Raw genomic sequence first — 27,259 nt, 5'->3', positions numbered from 1 at the left:
TCTCATATGAAGTGAGCTTGATTGGAAGAGTGTGTGTGTGCGTGTGTGTGTGTGTGTGTGTGTGTGTGTCTGTGTTAGTGTGACTGGCTCTTTTCCTCCCTTTCTTCTCCTGTGGTATTGATCTTTATGCTTATTGTCCTTCTAACAGTAAACCTTTGGACTATGTTTCAAGCTGCTCAGAAGCTGGGAGGATACGAATTGGTAAGTGTTTATACTTTGATCCATTTGAATGTTTTCAATGACGTTGGCAGCTGCCTTTTCTCCTTTTGGCTCAGTCTGATTCCTGAAAAACAGGCAGGAGGATTTTGCAGATTTCATGTCCCACTGTGACGCGTGTTTACCAGACCAATATGGTAATGCTTGGGCCCTTGCTCAGCTCCAGGTTTGGCCCAAGCTCCTTGCGGTTGTTCTAAAAAAGAAATCTACAAGTGGAAAACATGTGTAACCCTTTTTGCTGGGGAGGAAATTGGTAGGGCCCTTTGGGTACCCATGTTGAGCCTCTTAAGGGGCTATTATTCCGCAAGCGGCAAATCTCGTAGCGCAGGGAATTTGCTTGGCAGCCCATCTGACGCTGGTGTAGCAATAATATGGCAAAAACATTAGGGCCCCTTCCATTTAATCAGCAAAGGTTACCCCGAGATTCGCACCGTTTTATCCATCATGAGATGAACAAGAAAGACGGCCAAGTTGTTTGGATGAGGAGCGAACAGAAAGCCTCTCAAGGTCTTCTTGTTTCCTCTCTCTCTCTCTCATTCATGCTTGCTCTCTCGGGTCCTTTTATCTTCCTTATCAATACTACAGGCTGTCTGCCTGCAAGGCACAGGAAGCCCACTGCCCTGTGTGTGGTTTTTTAAATTAAATTAGTCCCCATGTACATGAGTGAGGCTGCCGTTTAGGACACTCAGAGTCCTCATTGCTCCGAGGCAGCTGACATCTGTAACACGAATCAGTGCAATGTGAAAAAGTGAGGGGGCCCACAGTGATGTCACTGGAAACATTTCCACTGTGCACAATGATGAGATTATGCACCTCTGCCATGGCTGAACTCTTCCTGACTGCATTTAGGGCCGCAGCTTCGAGACCAGCCCCAGTCCACAATAGCCACGTTAAAACAAACAACAGTCAGGGGATATTAGGACTGAAGCATTTAATGGAGAGCAGAGATGGCCAGCAAGGCTGCCCTGCTCTCCTACTGTAGTAACTGCGAATAGCTCACTTTGTTTCTTACAACTGAACGTATTGCTAATGGGTGTGGTTGTTGGCATAAAGTAACAATTTGGCAAAAGTCGTTTATACAGTTTTCCCTGATCTTAGATGTTGTTTACCAGTGTCTTCAGTTTTACGCAGGATCTACAAGGCTAATGTATCCAGTGTACAGTACAATGCAAAAGTCAGAAATCACCCTTTATTTCTTTAATTTCCAATCAAAATGGCCATTAAGCACAAGTTATTCATTTTTAAAATTAGATCAAAGATAATCCACCTGCATAAGGAATAGGAAAGTCAAAGAAAGAACTGAATCGGTTTTTAGATAAAATAGAGAAACTAGCACGCCTAACAACCATGCAAGGCTGGGCAGACTACCAAAACTGACAACCTCAGACGCTGGATCAGTACTTCAAGCTTTCGCCTTTGAGAGAGAGGAGAAAATCAAGCTCCACTCTCGCTTCAGATCTGAAATAATCCACAGGTGTTTCTGTCCATCCTTCCCCTTTGAGAAGACAACTCAGGGCTAGGGGTCTGAAAGAATGGGTAGCTGTCAAAAAAGCTGTTAAACAAGAAAAGGAAACTGAATCAAAATAATAAAATTCGCAGATCAAACAAAGAAGCTGCTGGTGCTCTCGGAGCAACTGACTGTCCACCCCATAGTCCAGACCTCATCATCTTTATATCTGTTTGGAATTACTTGGTGAGAATCAGAAAATGCAACCAACTTCAAAGACTGAGCTTTGGAGGTGTGGGAAATTATCCCTGCAACTTTCTCTGAAAAGATTAAATCAGGTCTCATGAAAAGAATGTAAGCTGTAAAAACAGGCAAAGTATGATCACTCTAAATACTGAAAAAAAAAATTCAAGTAGATGAGGGGTGGTCTCTGACTTTTGCACAGTAGTTTTGTAGTGTGACGTAGTGATGAAAGCCTAAACGCCATGAAAACCACATGCTTAAAACAACAGACACGTGCCTCAGAAATGTATCAAAGTATGGGCTAAATTCAGGCTTCAGGACTGACGATGCATAAGCATATAATATATAAGCAGATCTGTTAAAGATTGTTTAAGAATTCAACATGATTTGAGGCAAGTGTGTGATGACTTATGCAAGCAGTTTACATGATGTTAATCGGTGGGATAGTTTCCACTATGGTGCTATACGTCAAGCAGACTTCAGACAGCAAATGCGTTGTGCATATAGGACTAAATTTGGAATGAGGGCCAAACAATCACTTTAAAACGTGAAATCTGGATTTATTAATATATCTGTAATGTAAATGGCATATTTAGTTAAATATATGGCAGATGTTATGTGCATCATGGACACAGCCTTCAGTGTATAGGGGCTAGTTGACTGTGGTGTCCACTTGAATTGTGCATTTGTTAAAAGGCTTCGTGACATGGGATTTTTATGAAACATGTAGGTCTATTCAGAAAGGCCACCATTAGCAGCTGGGAAAAGCCATTAAAAATCCTTTAACCTCAAATGCTCTCAATGCAGTGAAGGTCTCTCATAAATATCAGTATTGTGTACATTCATTATGCTGATCGAGTGTTGGTGGCCTTTTGGTACGGTAGACGGTAGCTTTATCAGTTTAGACTTGAACACCAGAGAGGCTGTACAGGAGATGCATAATCAGGTTGTTAAGCACAAACGACCTTGAAAAATGGCGTCTGTTTGCCTTTGCTTGTTGTGTTATGCAGTACCGGTTATGTGCTTGTGTCTGAGCTAAGAGAGTAACTAAAACAGTGGTGGAGCAGCATGAAGCTCTGTGGAGGACTTAATGAAATAACATCCTGCACTGAAGTAGCAGGGTAGGATTGTTTTGTCCTGCAGTTACCCTTTAAAACACCTTCTTGAACACATAATTGGAGCCATGACAAGCTATAAACCTGTAATTTGGGGGGAAAAAATGTTTAATCACAAAATGATGTTGGAAAACAGTACAATGCCTAAGCATTCGTGACATTCCTACATTTGATCTAACCTCAGTGTAGGTCTACAGCATTTGTTTTAGTGCAATATTGACTGTATATCAATCTCAAACAGACTCCCAGAAACGGACTGCTGTACAACATGCAGCAGTAGCCTGTACTGCATAGCAAACAGCAAATCTATTGTTAGTCTTGACTGTTCGGGAAGTGTACCTGTACCAATGTACTGTTGTACTGCAGTTGTATTGAATGTTGTTGTCCTTCACTGAAAATCAGTTCTGTCTCTTGGCAGATCACAGCCCGCCGACAGTGGAAAAATGTTTACGACGAGCTGGGTGGAAACCCAGGCAGCACGAGTGCCGCCACATGCACACGGAGACACTACGAGAGGTACAGACCCAAACAGCTTAACGCGCAGTGAGAATCAATTCACACAGAGGGCAAAGATCAGGGTGAATGTCTGATTTCACATCGCATGTAATATTTACAAATGTCATTCAAGCCACGTTCATAGATGGTCTAGCTCTTTAATGTATCTCGGACGCTGATCTGATTTCAGTTGTTTCAAATGTTTCTCACTCACAACGGTTCGTGTTTGATGCAATAGTACAGGGTTAAAAAGCTCTCCTCAGTTTTTCTCTTAGCTCAAATGTACTCCATCAGCCAAGATATGTTTGTTGTCCAAATTGTCCTTCTTTACTTTAGCACTGGAACTACAAGGCCAACATTCCTAACAAACACTGGCAATCAGTAGTCACCCAGATCTGTAAAGACATGCCGGAAACGTCTTGCCACCTGCTCAGATCCAGGTCTTCGTTAAATCGTACAAACTTGTCAGTGTAGTTTTGGGTACAGTAAGACTTACCGTGCCCCGTAAAGGTGAACAGATCTTCATTGTGTAGCTCAGCGCTGCATGCAGCCACTTCAGGTGTCATGCCAAAATCGGACTAACCCCATCATGCACACGCCTCACGCACACCTATAGACTCCTCAGAGTATAATAGCAATTTCTGTTGTTGTTTTTTTTAAAATAAATAAGTGTAAATCTTTCATTTTCTAGCTGAAAGAACTGTTCAAAAATAGAAACAGCATAAATCACAACTCTAATCTAGTGTGACTTGTGTGCCTTCAGTTAAATAGTGAAGTTTTGTTTTTATATAGCTCACAGTAAGTCAAACTGCCCCCTAAACCACATCGACAAGTCTGAGCGGCCTTAATGAAGACCTGGATGTGGTTTGAGTGGGTTTAGAGACATTTCGGGAGTGTTTATAGAAAAGATTTGGGTGAGTTCACTTCTAGTGTGTGTGAGCAACGTCGCACGGTCCTAAAATGAGGAAGTAAAATGTGTCTAGGGCAAGTGGAAAGTGATGTAAATTAGATTGTGGCCCAGCTATATGTTTAATGTCTCTAGACAGCTTTGCAATCATCTAAGTAATGACTATAGCAACCTATAGCGATGGCTATGCTATAAAGTAGAACATTGAGTAAAATGAGCGATCTGATCTGATCACTATTACTAACAATGCTGCAGAACACTCAGTCCCTAAAGATCAGACAGAAACACAAATCTGAATAGATGTGAGTGTGAACACTGCCATCTGTATAGACGGATGATTCAGATTTGCAGACTCATAACTGCATGGCACTAATGGATTTGTGGCTATGAGTGTCCTACATTAAGCCTTGCACATGTAGAACTCTTGAGTGAGCCGATTCCCTGCATAACTTAATTAATACAGCCAGTTAATGAATCATTTAGGACATGGTAATGAGGGGGTGTGGATTACAGGGCTCATACTAATAACCAGGACCAGCAGTGTATCAATTTCATGAGCGCTTCTCTTGTTCCCAGTGCCTTGTCATTTTGACTTTGTTCAGCCAAGCTGCGTGCCTTATCTCGCGTGTTAATAATTTTCTGAAGATGTGAAGCGCTGACATTATCAGAGAGTGGCTTCGATTAAGAAGAGACTGGGGGAGGACATTTAAGGCCTATGGCTGTCCCACAGGAAAGATTTCCTTTCTTATTAAAATGATAATGTTCATACATGAACGTAAGGTGTGAGAGAAAAGGAAATGTGTAGAGTTCTTAGTGCTTGTGTTTATTGTCATGTCCTTGTGTAGCATGCTGAGCTCAGTATTGGTTCTGGAACGGATCAGTGAGTATGCGGTGGTAAAAAGTCCTTCTTTTACTTATTTGAAAAGCAATCCAATGCGACCTTTAAGATTTGCGAGGAGACCCTATTTGCTTTGACGTGAGGGAGCGGAGAGTGGAGGTCAGGAGAGTGGGTGGACGAAGCTTCGGCACCTGGCTACCCTCCAGCCCCACTGTTCTCAACCTGGTGCTCGATCAATAGCCGCATATAAAATCTCTGTCCGGCGAACCGCTCGCTGCCAAAGGCCGACGGAGCAGACGGAGAGCGTGCTGAGGTGTTCGCTTGTGCAGTTGCAAACCGTAGTAATTAATCGAATTCATTTGCCCAGCAGATGAAGCCATTCTTTACGTAAGCCACAGACCATAAGGCTGTAGTGGGCACTAGGAGTGTAAATCTCTGACCTCACAAGAGTCCTGGAAACCATTCAGTGTATCGTGACATCTTGAATTTCAGCGCAGCGTTTGGTTTCAGTAGTGGTGTAAATATCTTATTTCACAATGATTTAATTTAGTAACTGTTCTTTAGAAAATCATGAAATCCCTTAGTTTATTAGTGATTTCTCACATCACGAATTTTAAGTCAGTTTCATATGTCGTGTGATTCTCTGACCATTAAATTATTTAATTCATTTACAGTGTTTTAGAAAACTTCACTTCACAGTTAGCTTTACAAATCTCTGACCTCGCAACAATCTTGTTTAATTGTGATTATGTTTAAAAAAAAAATGACATCATGAAATTCATTATGTCATCATGATGTAGTTTCATGCGGTCAGTGGTGTAAATCTCTAACCTCACCATGACTCTATTCTATTAGGATTCTTTAGAAAACAATGAATCGTGAAATTCCTTATTTCACCACAGTCCAATTTACGCTGAAACAGAAAGTGGTGTAAATGTCTAACCTCCAAATGATTTGATTCTTAAGGAAATGATTCAGTTCAGTTTATTGTGAAATTTGGAATTTCACTATGATACAATTCCAATAGTGGTGCGTTTCTTTGATCTCACAGTGACTGGATTCAATTTCAGTTCTTTACATTATGATTCTTTGCATCATAAAGGCACAGATTTCACCACAGTTTGATTTGATTCAGTTAGTGGTGTAAAAATCTGACCTCAAAGTGAATCAGATCAATTAGAATTACTTTGGACACATCATGAAATCTCAAATTTCAACACAATTTTTGGTACAATGCAGAATTATTGCTAAAAATATACTGAATATACAAATTTGGCTAAGGGAACTGTGAACACAGTACTGACATATAGGCAGTAAAGACAATTCAGTGGGTTTTTGTTTGAAAGTAGCCCAAGCATTTCATTTTGGCCAAAATGAGCACATTCTTTATTGTATAGCATTATAACGGATTGTAATTGATAATTACATTCCATAATTGATGCTGCTGCATTGATATGTGATACATCAGTACATTTGTACATCGCTAGAGGGCACATCTTCAGTGTTTGCACCAAAAGATTGGGCCTCATTATTTGTGCTCCCAGTTTTCGCACTACAGTATTGGGCCACCATTGTTCAGCAGCAAGTTACATGCTGAGGAGTTGAGCTCAGTTGAAATGGCTTTTCGCTGGAGGTCCTCAGGCACCACCACTGCTAGAAAAAAGGGCTAGCCACAGACGGGACTGAGGAGCCCTCTCTTTCACTCTCTTTCACTCTCTTTTACAAGAGAATCTTGCTTCTGTGAAACAAGCTCAATGCGCCTTGATGTTGGTTACCTCCCTCCCTAAACCAAAGCCTTAAATATCACTCTTTGAAAGGTAGCCAGGCAAACTTTCTCACTATGTACTGTGGTTTGGAACGAGCAGTCCCTGTCAGTTAATGTGTGAATGTAATCTGCCCTGGTTTGGATTTGTCATTTAGGCCACTAAAATTGGTCATCCCAGAACAGCTGTGGATCAATATTTAACATCCTCTACAGTCCCAGCAGTCAGACTCTAACTGCTTCTACTGATATTTATTTAGCTCTGTCATCAGTTTAGCTATCTTCTGCTAGTGAAGAGGAAGGAGGGGGAAAAAAAGAGCAAGAATGAAACATAGATTGCAAATTGGGTCATAAAAATGACATGAATAACCTTGAGAGAGACTGCGGCATTCCTCCCTCCCTTTCCCGCTGCTTTTTTAATTATATAGGTCAGTGGCACTGATCAATCAGGCCTGGCTTATTTATTTAATCCTCCTCCTCCTCTCAGAGAGAGCGCTTTGTTCCAGAAACAGGCCATCCTGCAGATAACCACATTCTCCACCAACTTAGTAACTGCTTCAGATGCTGCCTAGATTGTGCAATGTAAGTTCGTAATGGTTCCTTTTTTTAGTTAGTAATTGGTGGTTTGGCCAAACATTTATATAGTAAGTGTAATTAAAATGTCTGTTAGTTTGTGCATGTATCACGTGTGTATTCCTTCAGATAAAACCAATTTAGATGCTTAGGTAGATTAAGACCGGCGTATTATTCCCTCTCTTTTTAGTAAGAACCATTAACTTTCTGACACCATCTCCACAGGACCGGCAAAAACTCTGCTAAGTGTTGTTTCATGTCTTATTCACTACAAGGCTGATGTTGGCATCTTATTCGGCAGCTTTTTGTTTCAATTTTCCGTTCCACCTTAAATAGAGCTGTGGTTACATTCTAGCACCTGTACAAGCACTTGAACGTAACTGCATCGTTTAGTGTGGAACTTCAGCTTAATCATTCTTAAGTCGTTTGTCTCATATGCGCATACCATATACTCGTGCTTCTGAGCATTAGACACTGCTGGAATTTAGAAAATATCTGTTTCCGCTTGTCCACAGCTTGTTTTGCGCACAGGGCTGCAAACCAACGGCTTTGTCTGATGCAGCTGACTGAGTCAGGCAGCTCCTTCGACTGTACAAAGGAAATCATATGTCCAAGTCAAGGCTAACTCCAAAAAGGTTGCCCATTCCTTTAGGTCCACCACCTTGAACTTCAGATGCAACTGCTCAAAAACTGTAGCTGAAGTACAACCAAAATAAAAAGGCCTGTTAGGAAAAAATGTGCAGCTTTCATCTGTCATAACAGTAGTTTAATAAAATATAGTATAATATTTAGTTAAAACAACGGCATTTTGACCACATGCACAATTATCTGACATCAAAAACAGGACCACTGTCTTCACTTTGGGGACCATTTTTTATATTTCTAAGCTCTTTACACTAATTTAGAAAGGCATGTCTGCCAGGTATCACATATTGAAGGCAAAAGTGACAGTTGTTTCTGTTTTGAGTCCCATGATGCTATTTCCTGTCAAAGTGAGTAATTCTCTTTAGGTCTACATATATAGTACTTACTATACTTACAAGGATATTTTTACCTTCTCGTCATCGTGACTTAAAGTTTTGACTTCCGCTCTGACACAAATGCAAGCAGTTGCAGAAAAACTGAATAATAAAGGGTAAAATAATTGTGTTTTTAAACAATAAACATGTTCAAATTTATTTATTTTTATCTATGATTTTTGTCCCCATTCATCCACGTACCATCCCAGCACTATAAAGAAAACCAGGTCAGAAAGAATGAATCATCCACCTTGCATAATGCTGATTTTTGTGAAATTACATAAAGTTATCCCATTATTTGGCTGTTCATTTAGAAAGATCAACTAAAAAGCATGTTAATCTATGACAAAGGGCATTGTGGCATTTGGAGGGAGTGTGTAGGGCTGAGCGAGAGAGAGAGAAACAGAGAGAGCAAAAAAGCAACATGCCAGTTCCTCCTAGCGCTTTATTGATTTTTCTATCCCCTTTGGAATTAATGTTTGCTCTAAATTCAAACGAGCCACGCTTCCTTGACCCTATAGCCGGTATGACAGCTTTTTAATGCAGGTCCTTTAAGTAAATTTTAATCATCTGTCTTTGAAGTAGAGTTGCATCCTCCGAGTATTGCATTAGCTTGTTTGTGTCCCTGGAGAGGTCAACGTTTCATTTGAGCTCACAGGCTGCTGTGAACGATAGCAGCATTGCATGCATTATCCATCTGTGTCATTATTCAAAACATACGCGCTGCTGTACGATTCCAAAGCCTCTCTTAATGTCACATCAGAAAGACCTGCGCTCACAGAAATGCCAAGTATTGACAGGCGTCTATTTGCGATTATCTCTGTATCTGTATTTACACCCTTGATGAAATTTACCTAATAGAGAAGACCCCAGTGCGACGTGGTGGGTGTTCAAAGCTGACAAATCCTAATTAAATCCCTGATAGATCTAATTAGTTTATCATTGCAATTTGCATGGTGATTTGTGGCCTCGTTTGCCCTAAAACGCCGTCACTTCTATTCTTCAGCGAGACAAAAGTGTCTGATTTAATAGCAGCAGCCTGAGCGTGACTTGTGTCAGCCAAAGATAATGCTCTGAGGTGCGTTTTGCTGCTGATGCTGCTGCAGTAGAGAAAAGGCCGTGTCGATGATTAGAGTAAACTGCAGGGCCAGCGTTCCACCAAGCTGTCATTTGAGTTTGTCTAGCAGCTGTAACAGATTTTCTGATTCGCTCTGCCCCGGGATGTGTAACTGACCCATATTAAACATTTACTAAGGTTAGTCTTTGCTTTCATAGGTGCCTCATGCTCAGGTTCCTTGGCTATTTATAAAGTGGAGATTAAAAAGCCCCTTTTCAAGGCTTTGTTTTGGAACAAGGATTTTTTTCCCCCTTTCCCCATTAGCAACCATGGTATTGATGTAGTTTCATGTTCATCTGAGGGCTTATTTATGCTTTATCACTTTGGATTGTCCTCAGACAGAGGGAGAGAGAGGGAACGAGGTACAAGGGCCCATGTTTGTTTTGGGCTGAGAGAGCCAGCATGTTCAAAGGAGCTGGAAGTAGAAAGCCCAGGGCTGGTCTTTAAATCATTACGGAAGAATCTGGCTCTCATTTGGACAGCATCCGAGCAAAATTCCGACAATGGAGCATTTCATTGCAGAGGATTTTTGACCATTCAGGACATACAGTACCAGACTTTTGTGCTGGTAACACATTATTCACCAGGCTTCATAATTTAAGTTGGCTTTTGGAAGTTAATGAGTTTAGGCCTTAAGGGACGGATGCCAGCAGTGACAAAAAGACCCTGCTTTGGCATTTCACCCACATTCACCCTGGTTAACTGTGTGAATCAAAATTAGTTCAAGGGTTGACTTCTCCGCAAATAGAAAAAACTTTTCAGGGATCCTGCAGAGTTTATGGACCAGTGTCTGTTTTTCTCCCTCCCACCTTCTCATACGCAGTCCAGCATTCTCTCTCTCGTCTGTCTCTGTGATTAATTCATTTTCCCCCTGCAGAGAATAAAAGCATGCTGCGTTCTTTTTTTTCTTTGTTTTTCTTACAAGTGTGTTGAATTATTTTCTGAAGCTTGAGGTTTGATCTCAGCTCTTCCAGACACCGTAATGAAAACGCCACTTTGCTTTGCAGCAGGCTTTCGGGCCGAGCCGCAACGCCTCGGGCCTGGCGCTCAGCTGCTCTCTCCATTACATTCAATCACAAGCCTCCAGTTGTTTGTTTAACGTTCATTTAGCATCAGAGAAAACCTGCTTCACAGCATCCAACCCCCCTCCCCTTCTGTGATTTACAGGCAGTGGCATTTCAGTAGCCGGTCATTAGAGGCCCTTTTTTCGTGTGGAAGTCCCAGCAAACTTCAGGCTTAGTCAGATGACTCCTTTAATGTGCTGTCGTGTTTGATCCCAGACACGTTTTCCCCCCACCGGCGCCAAAAGCCCAGAATGAGATGAATGGGAGAATAAAATTGTTGGTGTCAACAACCATTTGTCTTAGATATTATTGTGCTGGGATCTAGAGGCAGAAAGGGAAGGTAACTCTACCTCTGTCTGAGAAGTCTAGAAGATAATAGTCGCTGGCTTGATTAACTTGGTTTGTGTGGTTGTAATATTTTACTGCTTTCTCAGTAGGACTCGCAATGCTGGAAGGTGTGCCACCTTGTGGCCAAACATAAGAATTAAAGCATTGCAGAGGGGTGATATAAAAGCATCTCGGAATTACATTCATTAAAACATGAAAGTAAAAACTGGCACGTTCTTACACTAAAAAGCCCTGACAGCAACACTCATAATTTACAGCAGCACCAGTTATTGTATTGGTTATAGCATTAGTAATGTCTCTTATTGCTTTTATCTTCTATTTCATGGTCAGATGTTCCATTGTGATTGATGAATTGAGTTAGAGGGGCGAAAAAAGTCATCTTTGCTGTGATTATATTGACGCATACATAGCTGCCCACATATGTGTTTAAATGTCAGTTTATGTAACATCTCTCTGTGATAAATGTGTGCTGCATATTTGTCTGTTACTGTGGCAACATTCAATTGTCTAATCCCCCCCCCCCCCCTTCAAATGTGATCCTATGGGATTACGTAATGGTTATATAAACCAACAAAGCCATCCGTGCATGCTATTTTAGTTAACAAAGGAAAGCGGAGTATTGATTGTGGGATCTTATGCTAATAGCAGAGATGGCATTCCCAGTAGCGCTGTTAAATACTAGTAATTTAGCTCTGCTGAGCTTTTCTCTGTAGCACAGAGAAGTGAAAAACAGCTTCTGGCCTCAACCACTCACCCACCCCGGCACATTTTTCTCACATACGTGAATGATATTTCAGTTCTCAGGCTCAAAAACCAAAAAGAAAGAAAAAATCTAGAAACAAATCCATCAGCTCATTATTTTGAGGGCAGCGGCTGTGTGGTGTGAATTTAGAATGAGACCACTTTTGATGTTATCTACTTCTGGGGCTGCATTTAGCCATGCGCTGGCCTCCCCTTTTTGAGCATGACCTCAAGTTTACCATCCCTGTCTGTTGGCTTTTTACTTTGGCCAAGCGTGGGCGCACGCTTGTAAATGAAGCAGTGAGAGTGGGGGTCCTGAAGGTGGACAGTTGCAGGGCCTCCCTTGCTGTGCAGAAAAATCCCGCTGACCTCAGGCCTGCTTCCTGCCCCAGTGACAGCCAGCCTCACTGAATAATACTGCAAAAACAAGGCAGCATACAGTTAGCCACTTCATAAAGCCTGGGGGTTTAATTCACAATTCATTACAAATTGATGTACACAAATAAAGCATTCATCGAGCAGGAATGGGGTTGTACCAAATTATGTCTGATTCATATCCAAATTTCATCAGTCAAGTCTGGTGTCTGATGTCTAAAATTAAAATAAATCAGCCGGTTCTGACCAAACATACAGTCCAAGTGTCAAAGACCACATTATATTAATTTATTCTCCAGTTATTAATTTTTCATTGCCAGGAAACAGAGCAGAAAATGCGTATTTTACAGAAACTAAGTGTCATATCAGATATTTTCAGTATGTAGGGTGTCCACTCTTATCTTTCATTACAGCTTCCAATCTTTTCAGTTTGTCTGCAGAGATTTTTTTTCACACCTCCAAAGTTCAGTCATAGAGGCTGGTTGCATTTTCTGCTTTTCTTGGTTCAAGACGTCCTCCTAAACACATTCAGTGAATCTACACATCCTTTTAGACTCATAGCATCGAGTCACAGTGGAAGGATGGACAGAAACACCTGTGTTGTTTTTTTTTTTTTTTTTATCTGAAACCAGATTAGAGCTTGATTTTCTCTTCTCTCTCAAAAATGACATCCTAAATTACTGTTTGTCTGACGCTGACAGTTTTGCTGATCTACCAGGTCCCATTTTCCAAGTATCTTTTAATAATTTTTAAACTTTTTTGTCACTTATTTTTCTTTGACTTTCCCTTTTCTTGTATAAGTGGATTATCTTATATCATCTAATCTCCTCAGAAATATATCCTAAAGTCATTTTAGCTGGAAACTAATAAAAAGAAGGGCTGGTCTATGAGTTTGGAAGGTATTCATGATTGGAAGTTAAAGAGCTGATTGTCACTTCTCTTAACTTACACCTGCCTATTTACTGGCCTACTTGTTTTGAAAAGCAAATTGAAGACCGTGCCTTAATGTCAGAGCAGTAAACGGCACTGGAGATGTTGAGGGTATCTGCACCACTTTCTGTAATTATTGTGTTCTATAAATGCTATTATTTTTAAAAAGGCCATGATTTTCTTTCTTTCTTTTTTTTTTAAATTGCTCGCTATGGAAATGAGCATTACGTAAGGGGCCGGATTAGAGGCTGCAACTACAGAGAGATGCTGCAACAGAATCTTATTACCCACTCAGCAGCACTCCCAATGGAGAAGGCGCACACACACACACACACACACACACACACACACGCTTGCATTCATTTGTGTTTTTCAGCTAGGCTGCCATCTCTGTGCCAATGCCCTTATCTGTCAGCATTATGAAGAGTCCTTTATTCTCCCCACGATTCCTAAAGTAATTACACATTTGAATTAATGATGGAGAACTGTTATGCATAAAAGAGTCACCCCATTTCTGGATGAATTCAATTTAGACAAATTCATGTAGTCATACTAATCATTCAAAGGCCATGAATATATTTATTTGCTTTTAAAATATGCAAATGTGCCTGATTTGCCTGTCTAATAAGATCTATTCATACATGTATTCAAATTGTAGCATTACCCTAAACGTGGTCCTCTGGTCACACTGATTTATTTGCTCTTTCAGGCACTTTCAGTACCTAATAGATAGTATATAACCCTGAGACTGGGAAATTACACGTTGCAGAGTAAGTGTGCACCGATATGGGAATTGTGGACTGACGCTGATATCCGATATTTTCCATGTACATATCTACCGATGGTAATAATGTAATTATTAATTACAGAAATTGCGACCGAGTGTTGGTTATCATGACGGAGAAACATATGATTTATTTATAAATGGTTACGAATGCATTTAAAATAAATTAAAAGAATAAAATGCAGACATGTTAGCACAGTAGCTCAGTGTCAACTAAACATTCTCCTCTACTGGAGTACAATAAATACATCATCAGATATTGGTTTAAAATCTAAACATTGGTCCAATACGAGTATTTTATATTTTTTGGAAGTATCTGCTGATGTCAGCATGATTCTGATATTATTATGCATCCCCATTGTAGAGTTTGTGCATTCAGTCATTTTATTATTACTGTCACATGGAATGATTATTACAGTCTCGTGCCAAGGTTTGGGTGTCCGTTGTCAAATGACATGTTTTGTTGATTTTCTAATTGCAAATAAGTGAATTTGCCTTGCAAATCTAACCACTACCAACCTCATCTCCTTCTTGCCCTCCTTCCCTTCTCTGTCCCGCTATTACCCTTTGGCCTCCTTTAAGGCCTGACTATGTTTGTTCTATGTACCTCATTATTTGTAAGTCGCTTTGGATAAAAGCGTCTGCTAAATGTAAATGTAAATGTAAATTCTCCAGGTAACAAACTCAAAAATGGCCAAGTTATGCCATTGTTTGTGCATAATTTCTATTTATCTGCCAAATTTAACAAACTTGTATATTAATTATAATTAATATAAAAATAATTATATTAATATATAATAATATACTAAAACCAGGAAATAAATAGTAATTGTGGTTCCCTATAGAGGATGCATTAACCGGGGTGTGAATACTTTTGCTGAGACTGTAAAATGCTTGTTGTAGGAAGCTTAAGAACTAATTTCTTTACAGTGGTAATGACAGGAACTAGGGCTCACGGCGTCTACAGCACAGATTTTGCCATATTATCTATCCAAACTGACCAGTGAATCTGAAGGTCCGCAGAGGTTTTACCTGTAATGTTGACAATGATTAGCAGTGAATCTGAAAAAAAAAATTCTTTGGGGACTGTTTTGCATGTAACTTTCCACCACGATTGGATTAAAAAAAATAAAACAATTGCATAAAACAGTGTCTCAGAGATCAGGCAGACATGCCCTGTTATCACTTTAGTAGGGAGCATTAAGAGGTGTTAAACTCTTAAGATGTGTGGTTCCTATCACTACCACTGTGAACAATTCTGACCAAATAAATAATTACATTTCTCTACAGTGGTGCATTTCTCACTGCTCTGAATGGCTTATTACGAACTTAATTATGCAGAACGTTCTCTATTAAATATGTAATGAATACTCAAATTAAGCCATTTTCACACAGTAGTGCAACATAGACAGTACAGTAATAATAAGCCAGGCTGCACTGTATTTTATGGAATAGTGTAATTCTGCCAGAATTCCTCCACAGTCGATGCAGCTGTGTCATGATGCATCCGTAGTCAAGTTGCGCACATTCCTCAATGATGAGGTGACATTTCTCCAGTGCATCTGCTTTAACAAGTGTCACATTGCTTTGCTGGTACTGAATGATCATTAGTGATCTCTGACCTGTAGGCTTTGCTCTAGCTAACACAACTCAGGCCCCATTTAATCAGCACCAATCAATGCCTCCTCTTCCTCCACCAAAAACATTGCAGCTCTCCTTTAAAAGATGTGCCTGTTGGGTTTTTTCTCAAAGGAGGATAGTGAGAAACCTAGATAAGTGGAGAGGGAGCCCCCAGTGAGCTCTTGTTGGAGTGTAAGGGCAGGCTTGTGTGTGTCTGCAGGTGCAGGCTGGCTGAGCTCAAAGCACTGGTGCTTGTGAGAAAGACAGTCTTCTTTAAATAAGCATCTGCTTCCTGCTGCAGTGCAGAAAACCCAGGCTGCAGGAACACCTGAGCCTGGCCAGAGGCAGTGTTGCATGGTTTTCTGGCCCAAGGCTGAACCTGGCTTTTGTGATCACAGAGCCAGTTTCCTGGCTGTGGCTGACCTCTATCTTCTGGATGTTATCTTCTAGGCATGGGCAACAATATTGACAGTATTTTAATTGCAGTATTGACAATATTATCTGTTGCAATGCCAGCAGTCTTGACCAAAGATGTTTTTTTCCTATTGAGACTGGAGAGAATGTTCCACAACTTCACCACTTAATTGCGCAAACAAGTCAGAAATACAACCAACCTTTATCACTGTTTGCACCAGTTAGAAAAACAATTCATTGCTCTTATTAAGACCTTGTATAACCTTCAGTTATACAACCTAATGCTTAGTTTTCATTGTGCAGTGTGAGTCCAGAGTGGAGGAGAACTAGAAGTGTCCTATGGCCTCTCAGGTGGCTGTGCTTTGTTGAAGTGGCTTGCTGATTATAATGGACTGATAGGCAGAGGCTGATGACTTAGAATGCCCTCCCTCTCCTCCCCAAACTTGCTGGCAGACCCCAGCGTCATGTTTAGGTTAAACTCATGCTCAGAGATGTAATCAGTCACTCTGGAGATGGTGTGGGTTGTTGACAGCATGAGGAGGAAAGAAAGGGAGGGGGGCTGTTTCCAAGTACAGTAAATGGAATACTTTGTTCAGGCACTTGAAGCTATTTTTTGTGCCTCTAGAGCGAGTTTACATTAGGACCATCACGGCGGTTCAGGTTCATTTCCCAGTGAAATGGATTCCTGCAACCCCCTTTGTGGAACAAAGTTGCCTTTTCCTAACAATCAACAAACTTTTTATGTATTATTTATCTTTAAAAGGGTGGCTGCATAGGCCAGCCCATTAATGGGATTAGTCTTTTCCACATTCCACATTTTTTAAATGTTGTCTCTTTCTCTTTACCCCCCCCCCTCCCTCTTTCTCCCCTTTCCTCTCGTTCTCTGCCTTGTTCTCATAAAGGAACATTTAATTGCAGATTTCCTGTTCTTGGCGTGATGCCTCTTACCAGCTGTATGGAATGTAGCTATCCTGCTGTCTAGCTGCCAGCTGCTGAGCTCAATGAAAAACAACAAAAATTCAAAAATTAAAGTCGTGCAGGCCCTCGCGACCTCTTAAAAACATTTTTCTTCCTTGCAGAGGAAATATGTTGTGGCCTAACTTGTAAAGCATCAATTTTTTCTTAAGTGGGAAGAGAAGGGAACAGTGGCTTAGGATAGCCATACATGGACATGTGGAGAGCGTTTTTTTAATCGCAACTTTAATGTTGGAATTTAATAGCTGACTTCTCACCTTGTAGTAGGGGCTATTTCCATTATTATCTCAGCGTTCACAGAAATGCACAAATTAAGTAGTGACAGCTGATATCAATCATGCCCTGGAACTTGAAAACAAGGAAATATGAGGTCAGAATAAGCCTAATTTTGGCCATTGTACACAAACTAAAAGGGGGTCATAAGACCTGCTTAAAGCTTAGGGAGGGCTCCCGGGTGTGTTGGAGCAGGGTGGGGGGGTGGGGGGTGGGCGGTATTGAAGATTTCAGAGGATTAGCTGCAAACAGGATAAGTCATTGTGTGCATTATTATGCCTCTATTATATAAACATGAACTGAAACATTACAGTGGGAATCAGGTATTTGGCAGCTGCCCGCTATTTTGATTTGACCGCGTGGAGCGAGCCGTTTTCCAGTTTTAGCAGCTGTAACATGTTTAAACTCTTTTGGTAATGGGATCTGAAGATGAATGTTCCCTCTGGGCTCCTGCTTAGCTTTGCCATTGGCCGGCTGCCAAACCCCAACCAGCATAGCTCTCCCGCATGCCTCCCCCTGCCTGAGCATGCTCAGTGCAGCCCTGCCGGCCCTAGCTCCAAGAGGCCTGGACGGCCTCACTGTTGAGTAAACACTCAGCCAAGCAAAATAGCGGAAATGAATTCCTCTGGAGATGCCTTGCAGATTTTATTAAACAAGAGAAGAAAGAAGAGATAAAGCGAAAAGGAGAGAGAGGGGGGGTCTTCTAGTGACATGAACTAGAAAAGAAGAAGAAGAAAAAGAACAACAAAAGCTTCTAAATAATTGAGATAGAAAGGTCTGACATATTTAGCGCATCTCTGGTCCTGTCAGCTCCTGTCCGGCATTCCCAGATGACGATGCGCGAGATGTAAAATTTTTATTTTGATTATGGCTGGCGTCTCGCGGCGGATATTTATAATTCTGCATGCCTCTGACAGTTCCCACCCGGACTCATTAATCACGTCGAGCCACATTATAAAAACTTACAGTGCGATGTATCACCCCATCCAATTACCACAGTCTCTGTCAAGCTTCTCCATCAGCAAAAGCCAAAGACAAGGCTTGATAGCAGGAGCCCAGATCTTCATGTGAATTCAGCTCATGCTTGGACAAAGAGCAATAAGTGGTTCTGCAGCATTTGTAATGTAAATCAGGCTTACATCTTGGGTCATTTTGGCTTTTGTGGGATAGGTATAGGTTAAAGACCAGCATGCTGAGGAGAAGGGAGAGTGTGGTGGAGTGGTCATATGTCATCAGCTGCTGGGAATGCTTTTAATTAGGATCAAGTGCATTATCCCCCGTTTGCTCCACATGCTTCACTGAGGACAAGGTATTTCCGAGAGAGAAAGAGAATGTGTGTACGATCATCCCTTTTGCGTTAATCTTCTAGTGAAATCCTACAAGAGAGGTTATGAAATTACAAAAAAAAAAGTTTGTTAAGTTAGGTTTGAATCCCAGGTGTGCTGTATATGATCTACAGTGAGATTCTCAGGTGGCTAGGTACCCCACCCCCCCCCCCCAATCACTAACTGAACAGTCCCTGACCAGCTAAGGTTCTCTCATCATGTTTGTAGGTGTTTAGCCAGCTGTTTGTAAGGTTCCCTTTAGAACTTTCCTCTGTTTTATTTTTTTATTGTTTTATTTGGAAAGTGTGACAGATCAAGTGCAAGAGTAGTAATGAAAGTGTACCATCAACAGCAAATGAATAATTAAAAAAAGTTATTTCCATTTAACTTAATTCCCAACAAAAGTACCTGTTTGAAAAGACGGATTTATTTTTCAGGTTGAGGAATGTTTTTGCATCGTGCGATGAGGGCACTAAAGGCAGCTGGTTTAAGGGCTACTAAATTTTCGTGTTTGGGACCTCTTTTTGAAAGGACGATAGCACAAATTGAAAATAAACATCTCCAGGTCCTTGAGAGAAAGTGTGCACAAAGGTGTGAGGAAATCACACGTGTAGGATTATAAGAAAGACATGCAAGATTATAGGAGAGGACAAGATGGACACGGACAACATTTCTGTTCATTGGACTAGTAATGAGTGGTACATGTAACTTCAGAACTTTTTAATGTAGAACTTTCAGTGGCTCAACATTGTTTATTCCAGTAATTTCATCACCTTTTTAGGTTGTAGCCATATAATAATCAGCATATTATATTATATTATATTATATTATATTATATTATATTATATTATATTATCTTCGTTGAACACAAAACCGGGTTCTTATGAAGGGTATGTTTAATACGGTTTCAGGCCATTTACTTATATATGCAGCATTTCACTCCTCAATTCATACAAAGAAGATATTTCAACATCTCACTGCATTAATACAGAATTCAGCTGATGCTGCACTCATGTGTGCGTATTTTACAATGACATTAAACGTGGCTCAGCCAACTTGATTTCAGAGCCAAACTATCAGTTTTGTCATTCATGTTGATTGACTGCATCCTACATTTTAGTAAACAATTCATATCTGACTAATAATGGTCAGTTATCAGTCAAAATAATGTGCCGCAATGTGCAGCCCTAGTGCAGATTCATCACTGGTTGTTTTGAAAGCTTTGACTGAGTTTGTTTTGACTTCTGCAACCAGCTTTGATCAGTGCATAGCTCAGGAGAAATAGTGGTCTCAGTACACTAAATGTTGTGATTGAGAAAGCAGAAGTATTTTCCTGGAACTTCTTATCTGTCGTTGTTCCAGTAAAATGAAGACAGGACTGTTCAATGTGGTAAAAGAGCAAGCAGAATACAAAAAGAGCACTCAGTGAGTCAGCCTGTGGTATTTAGGCCTAACCTGTCTCACTTCCCCTCTCCCCAGGCTAATTTTGCCCTATGAGAGATATACGAAAGGAGAGGAGGACAAGCCACTACCCCCTATCAAACCCCGAAAGCAAGAGGCTGGCGCACAGGAAGGGGGCAGCAAGACAAAGGTCCCGGCCACAAAGCGACTCAAAGACGACCAAAATCTGAAGGGCCAGAATGAAAATGATGCCACAGCCAAAGTTCCAGAGCAGGTCAGTAGCCGATTCTCTCGATGAACTCCGAGATGCTGCACAGAAACACCTTCCTTTTCAAAACACACAGAAGAAAAAGAGAGACAATAGGGGGAAAAACATGACAGGCCACTTAAGGCTGACTGCCTGTTGTCTCTTTAACAAATAAGCTGTCAAAGACCTGTAAGAATAGCGCTGTCAGGAACAGCTGGTTTTAACATAATTATTTGAGCTGAATCAGAGGCTCTGACCGCTGCGCTACAGCATGGTAAATCAAATGGTATTTCCCTGCCTCACTGACTCCAGGCGATTTTTACGCTTTGCCTGATTCAGTTATATTCTTTCTGTGAACCGCTGGACTGGAGCACACTAGTCTCTCTCTCTCTCTCTCTCTCTCTGACTCTCTCTCTCTCTCTCTCTCTCTCTCTCTCTCTCTCTCTCTCTCTCTCTAGTTTTGCCTCACAAATTGAGTGAAGGAGAAAAGATCATGACAAAGTTGCTGTTATTGACAAGACCTATTGTGCACAGAACAGCACTAAGGGGAGGGCTGCGTAGGAAATGCCTGCTATCAGATCCAATCGGCCATTACGTGCCGACTGAATTGATGCCATATTTTAGTTCTTATATAAACCGCAGGCTTATTTTTATCCCTGAAAGCCAATAAATCCATGGTGATTTGCAAATGTCTTTCCAGTTAAGCAAAAATATGAAAAAAGAGGGGATGTGCGCGCACACGCATGACTCTGCAAGGGGAATGAAAATTGAGTTATTATTTTCACATGAATAACCAAATGATTACAGAGAAGATGAAAGGGCTGTTTGAATTTTTCTCTTGAAGTGTCAGATTTCGACACATTTCAGAGCTGCTGCACGGCACATATTCATTTCTACTGTGTATGAAATGAGTGATCGGCTGCAGCATGGAAACAAAGAGGGCTGTTGTAGGGGCTGACTGCTTTTCCAGTGGCATGCCTAGCTCATCTGTCTGGTATGTTCTGTAATTTGAAAGCCCTCTCCAGATAATTGATTGTACATTGTACAGGAGAGAAAATGAAAATGGAATTCTCCGTTTGAGGCAGAGCCAATACGAATGGTTAGAGAGGGAGGAAAAGTAGAGAGAAAAAAAAACACTTCAACATTTCAACCAAAGTTATAGATCTCAGCTGTAGGAGTAATTTTGAGAGGCAGATGCTGGGATTTGTCTCATGGCTCCATGTCAGTGGAATATAATCAGGACATGTACAAATATAGGCATGCTGCTCTGGTAAGAATCAGAGCGTTGTGAGCTCCGTTAATTCAGTCTTTCCTCAGGCACCAAAGACAATCAGGGCTATTGAGTTATACATGCCTTGCCAACAGGCAGTCACACCCCATTACAACTGTGTAATCTTGCTGTTAGTCACCAGCCTCTAAGACCCCCACTCAACATTGTATTTAAGGGCATGTCAGAGCACAGCCCTCAGGGCAAGACCCTCATTGGGCCTCCAGGTCAGGGGTCATCAGCAACATAATATGTGCTCAAACTCTTTATCAGCAGAAAAGACTTTGAAAAGATATGAGCATTTTGAGTCCCTTTCTAGGTACAGTCTCGCACAAACTGAACGTAAACAGACACCAGATAAGGATATCGTTCATTTCCCATGTCTACAAAAGACAAGGGGGACCTGCTGTTTAGAAGAGGTGTAATGTGGTTTATGCATAAGTCATTATTCACCTGCAGTCGCATACTTGTCTGGGCTGAGTGAGGGAACAGTATGAAAGAGATGAACTAACATTTTACCTGACACTAGCTGATGTCAAACATCTGTGCCTTTCTCCAACCGATGTTTGTAATGAATGCAAGGGTGGAGCTTGCTTCTCCTCTGCAACGCTGCCATGTGGCTGATGTTGTGGCATGTGACTGCTCATTAGAGACTTCTGAAGACTGCCTGAAGCGCATGGACTGCATTGTGACATGAGGTGCTGGATCTTAAGGTCAGCAGCAGATGCGTGCTGTCACTTCTGCAACACTATGCTGACTACTTTTTTTTTTTGTTTCATTTGGAGCAAAGTGCATTTTGGGGTGGATTTGTTCACCACTGTCTCAAGAGAGGTGGTCCAGCAGGGCTCTTAAAACATGCCTCTCATCCTATTTATGGAAGGGGTTTTTCCTCCACTAAGTCTCTCTGGAAGTGGAATAAAATCTTGGGGCTCTCATTGCAGTAATGCTAACCAGTAATGCCGGTATAGTCGAAGGTCAGGGCATCTATCACATGCCGATGATTCACACAACTTGTGTGAAGCTCAGAGAAAGCTTTTTTGTCTGTTTGTAAATTAAGCTAGCGCTTTATTCAAGGTGTTGCACATCAAATTCTGCTGAGCTCATTTCACCTCAAGGGCCTTTGCTGTGAAACCTAGAGGGTAGACCTGCATGCATTTGCATTAAGAATACAGTACAGCAGATTATATGCCTCTGCAGTACCCAGTTCAGTGATTAAGCAGTCTTTTGTTTTCATGTACATTTGTGTCTCTAGGGTGCAGAGGACGTAGAGGACAAGGAGCATCTCCAGGAGGAGGTGCTGGCGAAGCAGAAGGCACAGCAGTCCCAGCTTCCAGCCCAGAGGGAGGGCGACGTGAAGAGTCCCACCTCAGATGATGGTGACATGCAGCTGATTATCAAGGAGGAAGAGGACAAACTGGTGCTTCAGAAGGCCCTCTGGGATGGCGACACACACGAACCAATCAATAGGAGCAAGCATGCATCGCTTCCACAGGATGGCACGCCACTCAAATCAGAGGACTGTGATGTGTTCCCTGTTGCTGCCTCCATGCCACTACGCCATTCCCACCCCTTCACTCACCCTCACACACAGGACCAATGGCATCATGGGACACCAGATTACAAGGTACCTCCGTACACCTTGGGAAATATTGAACAGGCCGGGTTAAAAGAGAATCAGAACCATGTGGTAATGGTGCTACCCTCTCTGAAGCAACGACCTTTGCAACCCCTATCAGTGCCAGAGATTCCAACAGAGAGGGCTGAACTCCCCACCAAAGAGGAGAGCTTCAGCTTCAATTCACTCCTCTATCCTAGAACCCACCCCGGCATAATGTCCCCCTTAGCCAAGAAGAAAATGCTGTCCCAAGTCAGTGGTACTGGCTTGCCCAATAATTATCCCTATGGTCCTCCTCCCCCATTAGTCAACAAAAAGGCATCAGCCAGTAGCACAGAGGAAACAGCTGCGGGACAGCATGGCCCTCAGGTCCCTTCCACTGCAAGTGAGGCAAGTGTAGTGATCAAGCGTCCATCTGTCATCCAGCATGCTCAGAGCTTCAAGTCTCGAGGCAGTGAGGACAGGAGACCTTCCGCAGAGTCTTCTCAGAAAGAGATGTGCAATGAAGAGGATTCATACCCTTCTGAACCACTCCAGCACCAAACTCTACAGCAGTCCCAGACCAGCCCCACGGGAGAGCCCTATGTTGTGAGGACCAACCCTCACTCCAGCACGGAAAAATCTACCGAGATACCTCGTCCAGGACAAGCGCCTAGTTTCCTCGGTGATTTCTACTCTTCACCACATCTGCACAGCCTCTTCCGCCAGACTGAGCATCATCTGAGCAAGGAACAGCTAAGCAAGTATCTGAGCAGAGAGGCTTACCCACGGGACACTGAGACTGCACATGGTTTCCCCCAGAGCCAGCAGCCAGACAGTGGAAGCCTGACTTATTGTGCTCGTCTGAATCAGAAAGAAAAAGGCACTCCTACTGAAAGGGTGACAGAAGAGCAACCAACAGATCTCAGTCTCCCAAAGCCCTCTCCACACAAGCTTCCCCACTCCACCTCGTCACTATGTGGCCTCCCACATTCCATGATGCAACAGGACGTCAAAAGCACTCCTCTCTTCCAAGCAGGCAACAGCCAGAGTTCAAGCTTGGACTACCACCCCAGAGCCTGCCGTGTGCCTCCTATGACTGTTTCCACTCCCAAAAAGGTGGGTGAACCCCAGCCCAAAGCACACAACGGCAGAGGAGAAGAAACGCTGAGCTACAAGATAGATGACATGGCTCGGCCCATCCTGAGCACCAAAAGTAACCCACAGAATGTTGGTGCAGCGCGGCCACTGAAAAGGAACCTGGAAGAGCTGGAGAATGGACCCACTGAAAAGAAAATCAGAGCTGTGACGCCCATGCACTGCTCCACACCAAGAGACATCCCGGTGAAAGTGCGGACCCCAGAGCCTGACAATGAATCCATGAAGCCGGCAGAGCCGGCGCACGCGGTGCATATCAACAGCTATGCTGCCGAAGGACACAAGTTCCCCCTGCACTCCCCCATCTTCCCAGGACTGTATCCTGGGGCTTTTGTATCTCAGGTACAGGACATGTGTGACAGCCTGAGCCCCCACGTCCCCCCTGGTTACTCACATCCACTGCAGTACTTGAAGAACCAGGCTGTCATTTCACCACTTATGCCCCCATTCGCCATCCATTCCATAATGATGCAGAGACAGTTCTTGGCCCAGGCGGCCAATCCAGCCCACCTGTACAGGCATCCAGTTGGGACTTCATACGGTGACATTCTCCACCATGGCCTGTACCCCATGTCAGCCCTCAATCCCCAGCCAGCTTTCAGTCCCCCACAGCTCTCTTCAGTTCATCCCAGCACCAAACTTTCTTAGATAGAGGAGCCTGACATTCCGATAACTGGAGTAGCCTAAAAGACACTCCTGACTCACACTCGAATGGTCCCTATTTCCAGAAAGCATGGCCATGCTGTCGACCACACAGCTATAGACGCTTCAACTTAGGAGCAGTTTATTTCTGTTCTTTGTCCTTTTTTGCCACTCAAGTTAATGATTTGCACATTTCTTAGAACATGGGCCAGCTGGGCTGATTGTGTTTTGTTCTCACCGCGCTGTCTGCAGGCGTCAGTTGACTGGTTTGTATAAGGATTGCCTTAGCATGAGCGCTGGAGTTAGTGAAGGGTGTTGGATGAGCAGGAATTCTCACTGAACTTCTGGGTGCCCAGAGGATATAAACAAGTCGAGTGACAAATCAATGCAATCGCAGCAGTGCTATTTCAATCAATCCACAGAACTCCGGTTCAAAACACTATTTTGACATCATGCAGGAAAGCTGCCTGGTGAACTATTGTACCATTGCATATTAATCCTTACTGTGCATCTTTTTATGTATCAGTGTGGTAGTTTAGTGTGTTCATATTTCAAGCCTGCAGGGGTTAAACTAGTAAGATCTAAATTTTGTTCAAACCACAAGAACCACAAGAGATCAGAACATTGCAGTTAGGTGTGTTACACAGCTACATGTAAATAAAACTAACTAAGCTTTCTTTGAAAGAATCTTATACATTGACGATAAAATGTGAGTTAGGTTTCACATGCTTTTCTGACCACCGTCCACTGGCATCCGCTTCTGTTCCTCTCACACTCAGCGAAGCTCCCTCCCATTTGCCAAGGCAATGTGGAATGTGTTTGTCAAATGTAGGACCGAGGTGCTTGTACATAACCCCAGCAAACTCAAAACATTTTGTATCATACTCACTGGCTACTGTAATTTCTGACTGCGCTGAACCGCAAGTTCTAAAATGGGATCACTTTGCTCGTGATGGGATGAAGTACCTTGTCCAGGACTACTTTGGTGTCAGAAAGTGGCTTTTTCTTTGCAGGCGCACACTTGTGATCACAGTTTACTCAGAGGAATTCTTTTCAGGAGATTTGCCAGGGTTTAAGACTATAGGGGGAGTTTTAGGAGCACTTAGTGAAGCACACAAAAGGCCCCTCCTGATTGTTTATGTTCAAAGATGTATAGCAGTGGATGTCAAACTTACCTTAAGATACGTTGGATTGTATTGGCAGTATTGGCAGTGGTCAGAAGTTCTGTGTAAAATAATGTGAAACACCAGAAAATGGTTAACAGTCAAAAAAAAGTCATTTCTTTGCACAAAGGATTTTGGAAAAGTACCAACACAATTTGAAAGTGACACAATCTTCCTAGGGGTAATCAATTTTTTTCTTTGTTTCGCTCTTTATTTTGATGTATTAGTAGGAGAAATTAAACTTAAAAGTTCAAGAAAATGTATTTGCTCCAGCAGTGTTTGGAGTAGCACTCAAGGTTGCTATGTAACATTTTTAATAAGAAATAAACTGTTTTATAACTTAACAAAAACATTAACTTTATCCAGTCATGTGCTGCATTCACTGTATTTGCATATCTGATCAACATTGTCTTTTGAAATCTATGCACCGTATAACATTACAGTACATTCAGTTAATGCAGTAAAAGTTACAAGAATTTGTTTCAAAAAGTAAATAAGATGTGAACTGGTAAGAACACAGTTTTGGTTCCTGCCTTCCCATCGATGCCAGGCATCAGTTCCTTCACCAGCACACGTGATTTAATTCATGATGCATCGATTAGACAAACGAGGCGTTGGATGTTGGCTACAAAAGACTGCCACAGGAAGGGGTTTGGAAATGGTTAACACATTGACACAGTCTTAAAATCACTCCTTATTACATTGACTATTGTTTTAATACATAAATAATACACTAATAACAACAATAATACATTATAAGTATGTATATATAATATAGTGTGTATATTTACACACACCCATTCATTTATTTTCTTTTCCAGTCAAGCACAAGTCATTTATTTTTCAGGAAAAAGGCAAAAAATATTTAATATTAATATTACACAGAAAGCTTGCTTCTTAAACTGCAGAGGAATTTTTCCAGTCTTATAAGTTGGTTTCACCCTAAAAGCACTGGATGGAACATCACTGCAGTTTGACTGCTCCACAGCCTAATACCAGGGGGCTTTATGTCCTTCTAGCTGATTCTTGGCATTGAACATAGTGACTTCAGGCTCATGTCCAGCTGCTCCAGAATGCCCCATTCTGGGCTTTTCTCTGGAGGTTAAACAAACTGTGCGCAATCGAACACCTGTGTCATTAGGGGGGTATAGTAAAGTAGCCAAATTCACTGAATAGAACGGGTGTCTAGATACTTTTGGACATATA

General features: G+C 41.9%; 1 protein-coding gene across 3 annotated transcripts in view; it reads left to right on the top strand.

Moving 5' to 3' along the window:
• The window catches only part of arid5b (AT-rich interaction domain 5B), a 104,047-nt gene extending 77,642 nt beyond the window's left edge, over positions 1-26,405 (top strand). For 2 of the 3 annotated variants that reach the window (XM_017714511.2, XM_017714513.2), the window contains exons 7-10: positions 149-201; positions 3,440-3,537; positions 20,061-20,256; positions 22,749-26,405. In XM_017714511.2, the coding sequence (XP_017570000.2) occupies positions 149-201; positions 3,440-3,537; positions 20,061-20,256; positions 22,749-24,896 (2,495 nt within the window). In that variant the 3' untranslated portion in view covers positions 24,897-26,405. The remainder of the gene's footprint in view (positions 1-148; positions 202-3,439; positions 3,538-20,060; positions 20,257-22,748) is intronic. The other variant, XM_037544221.1, reaches the window with a different exon arrangement.
• Positions 26,406-27,259: the final 854 nt, after the last annotated feature.

Source organism: Pygocentrus nattereri, chromosome 13 (genome assembly GCF_015220715.1).
Source record: "Pygocentrus nattereri isolate fPygNat1 chromosome 13, fPygNat1.pri, whole genome shotgun sequence".
Taxonomy (NCBI): Eukaryota; Metazoa; Chordata; class Actinopteri; order Characiformes; family Serrasalmidae; genus Pygocentrus; species Pygocentrus nattereri.
Note: the sequence above shows the minus strand (reverse complement) of the source record. Positions and strands in the feature narration are given on the sequence as shown.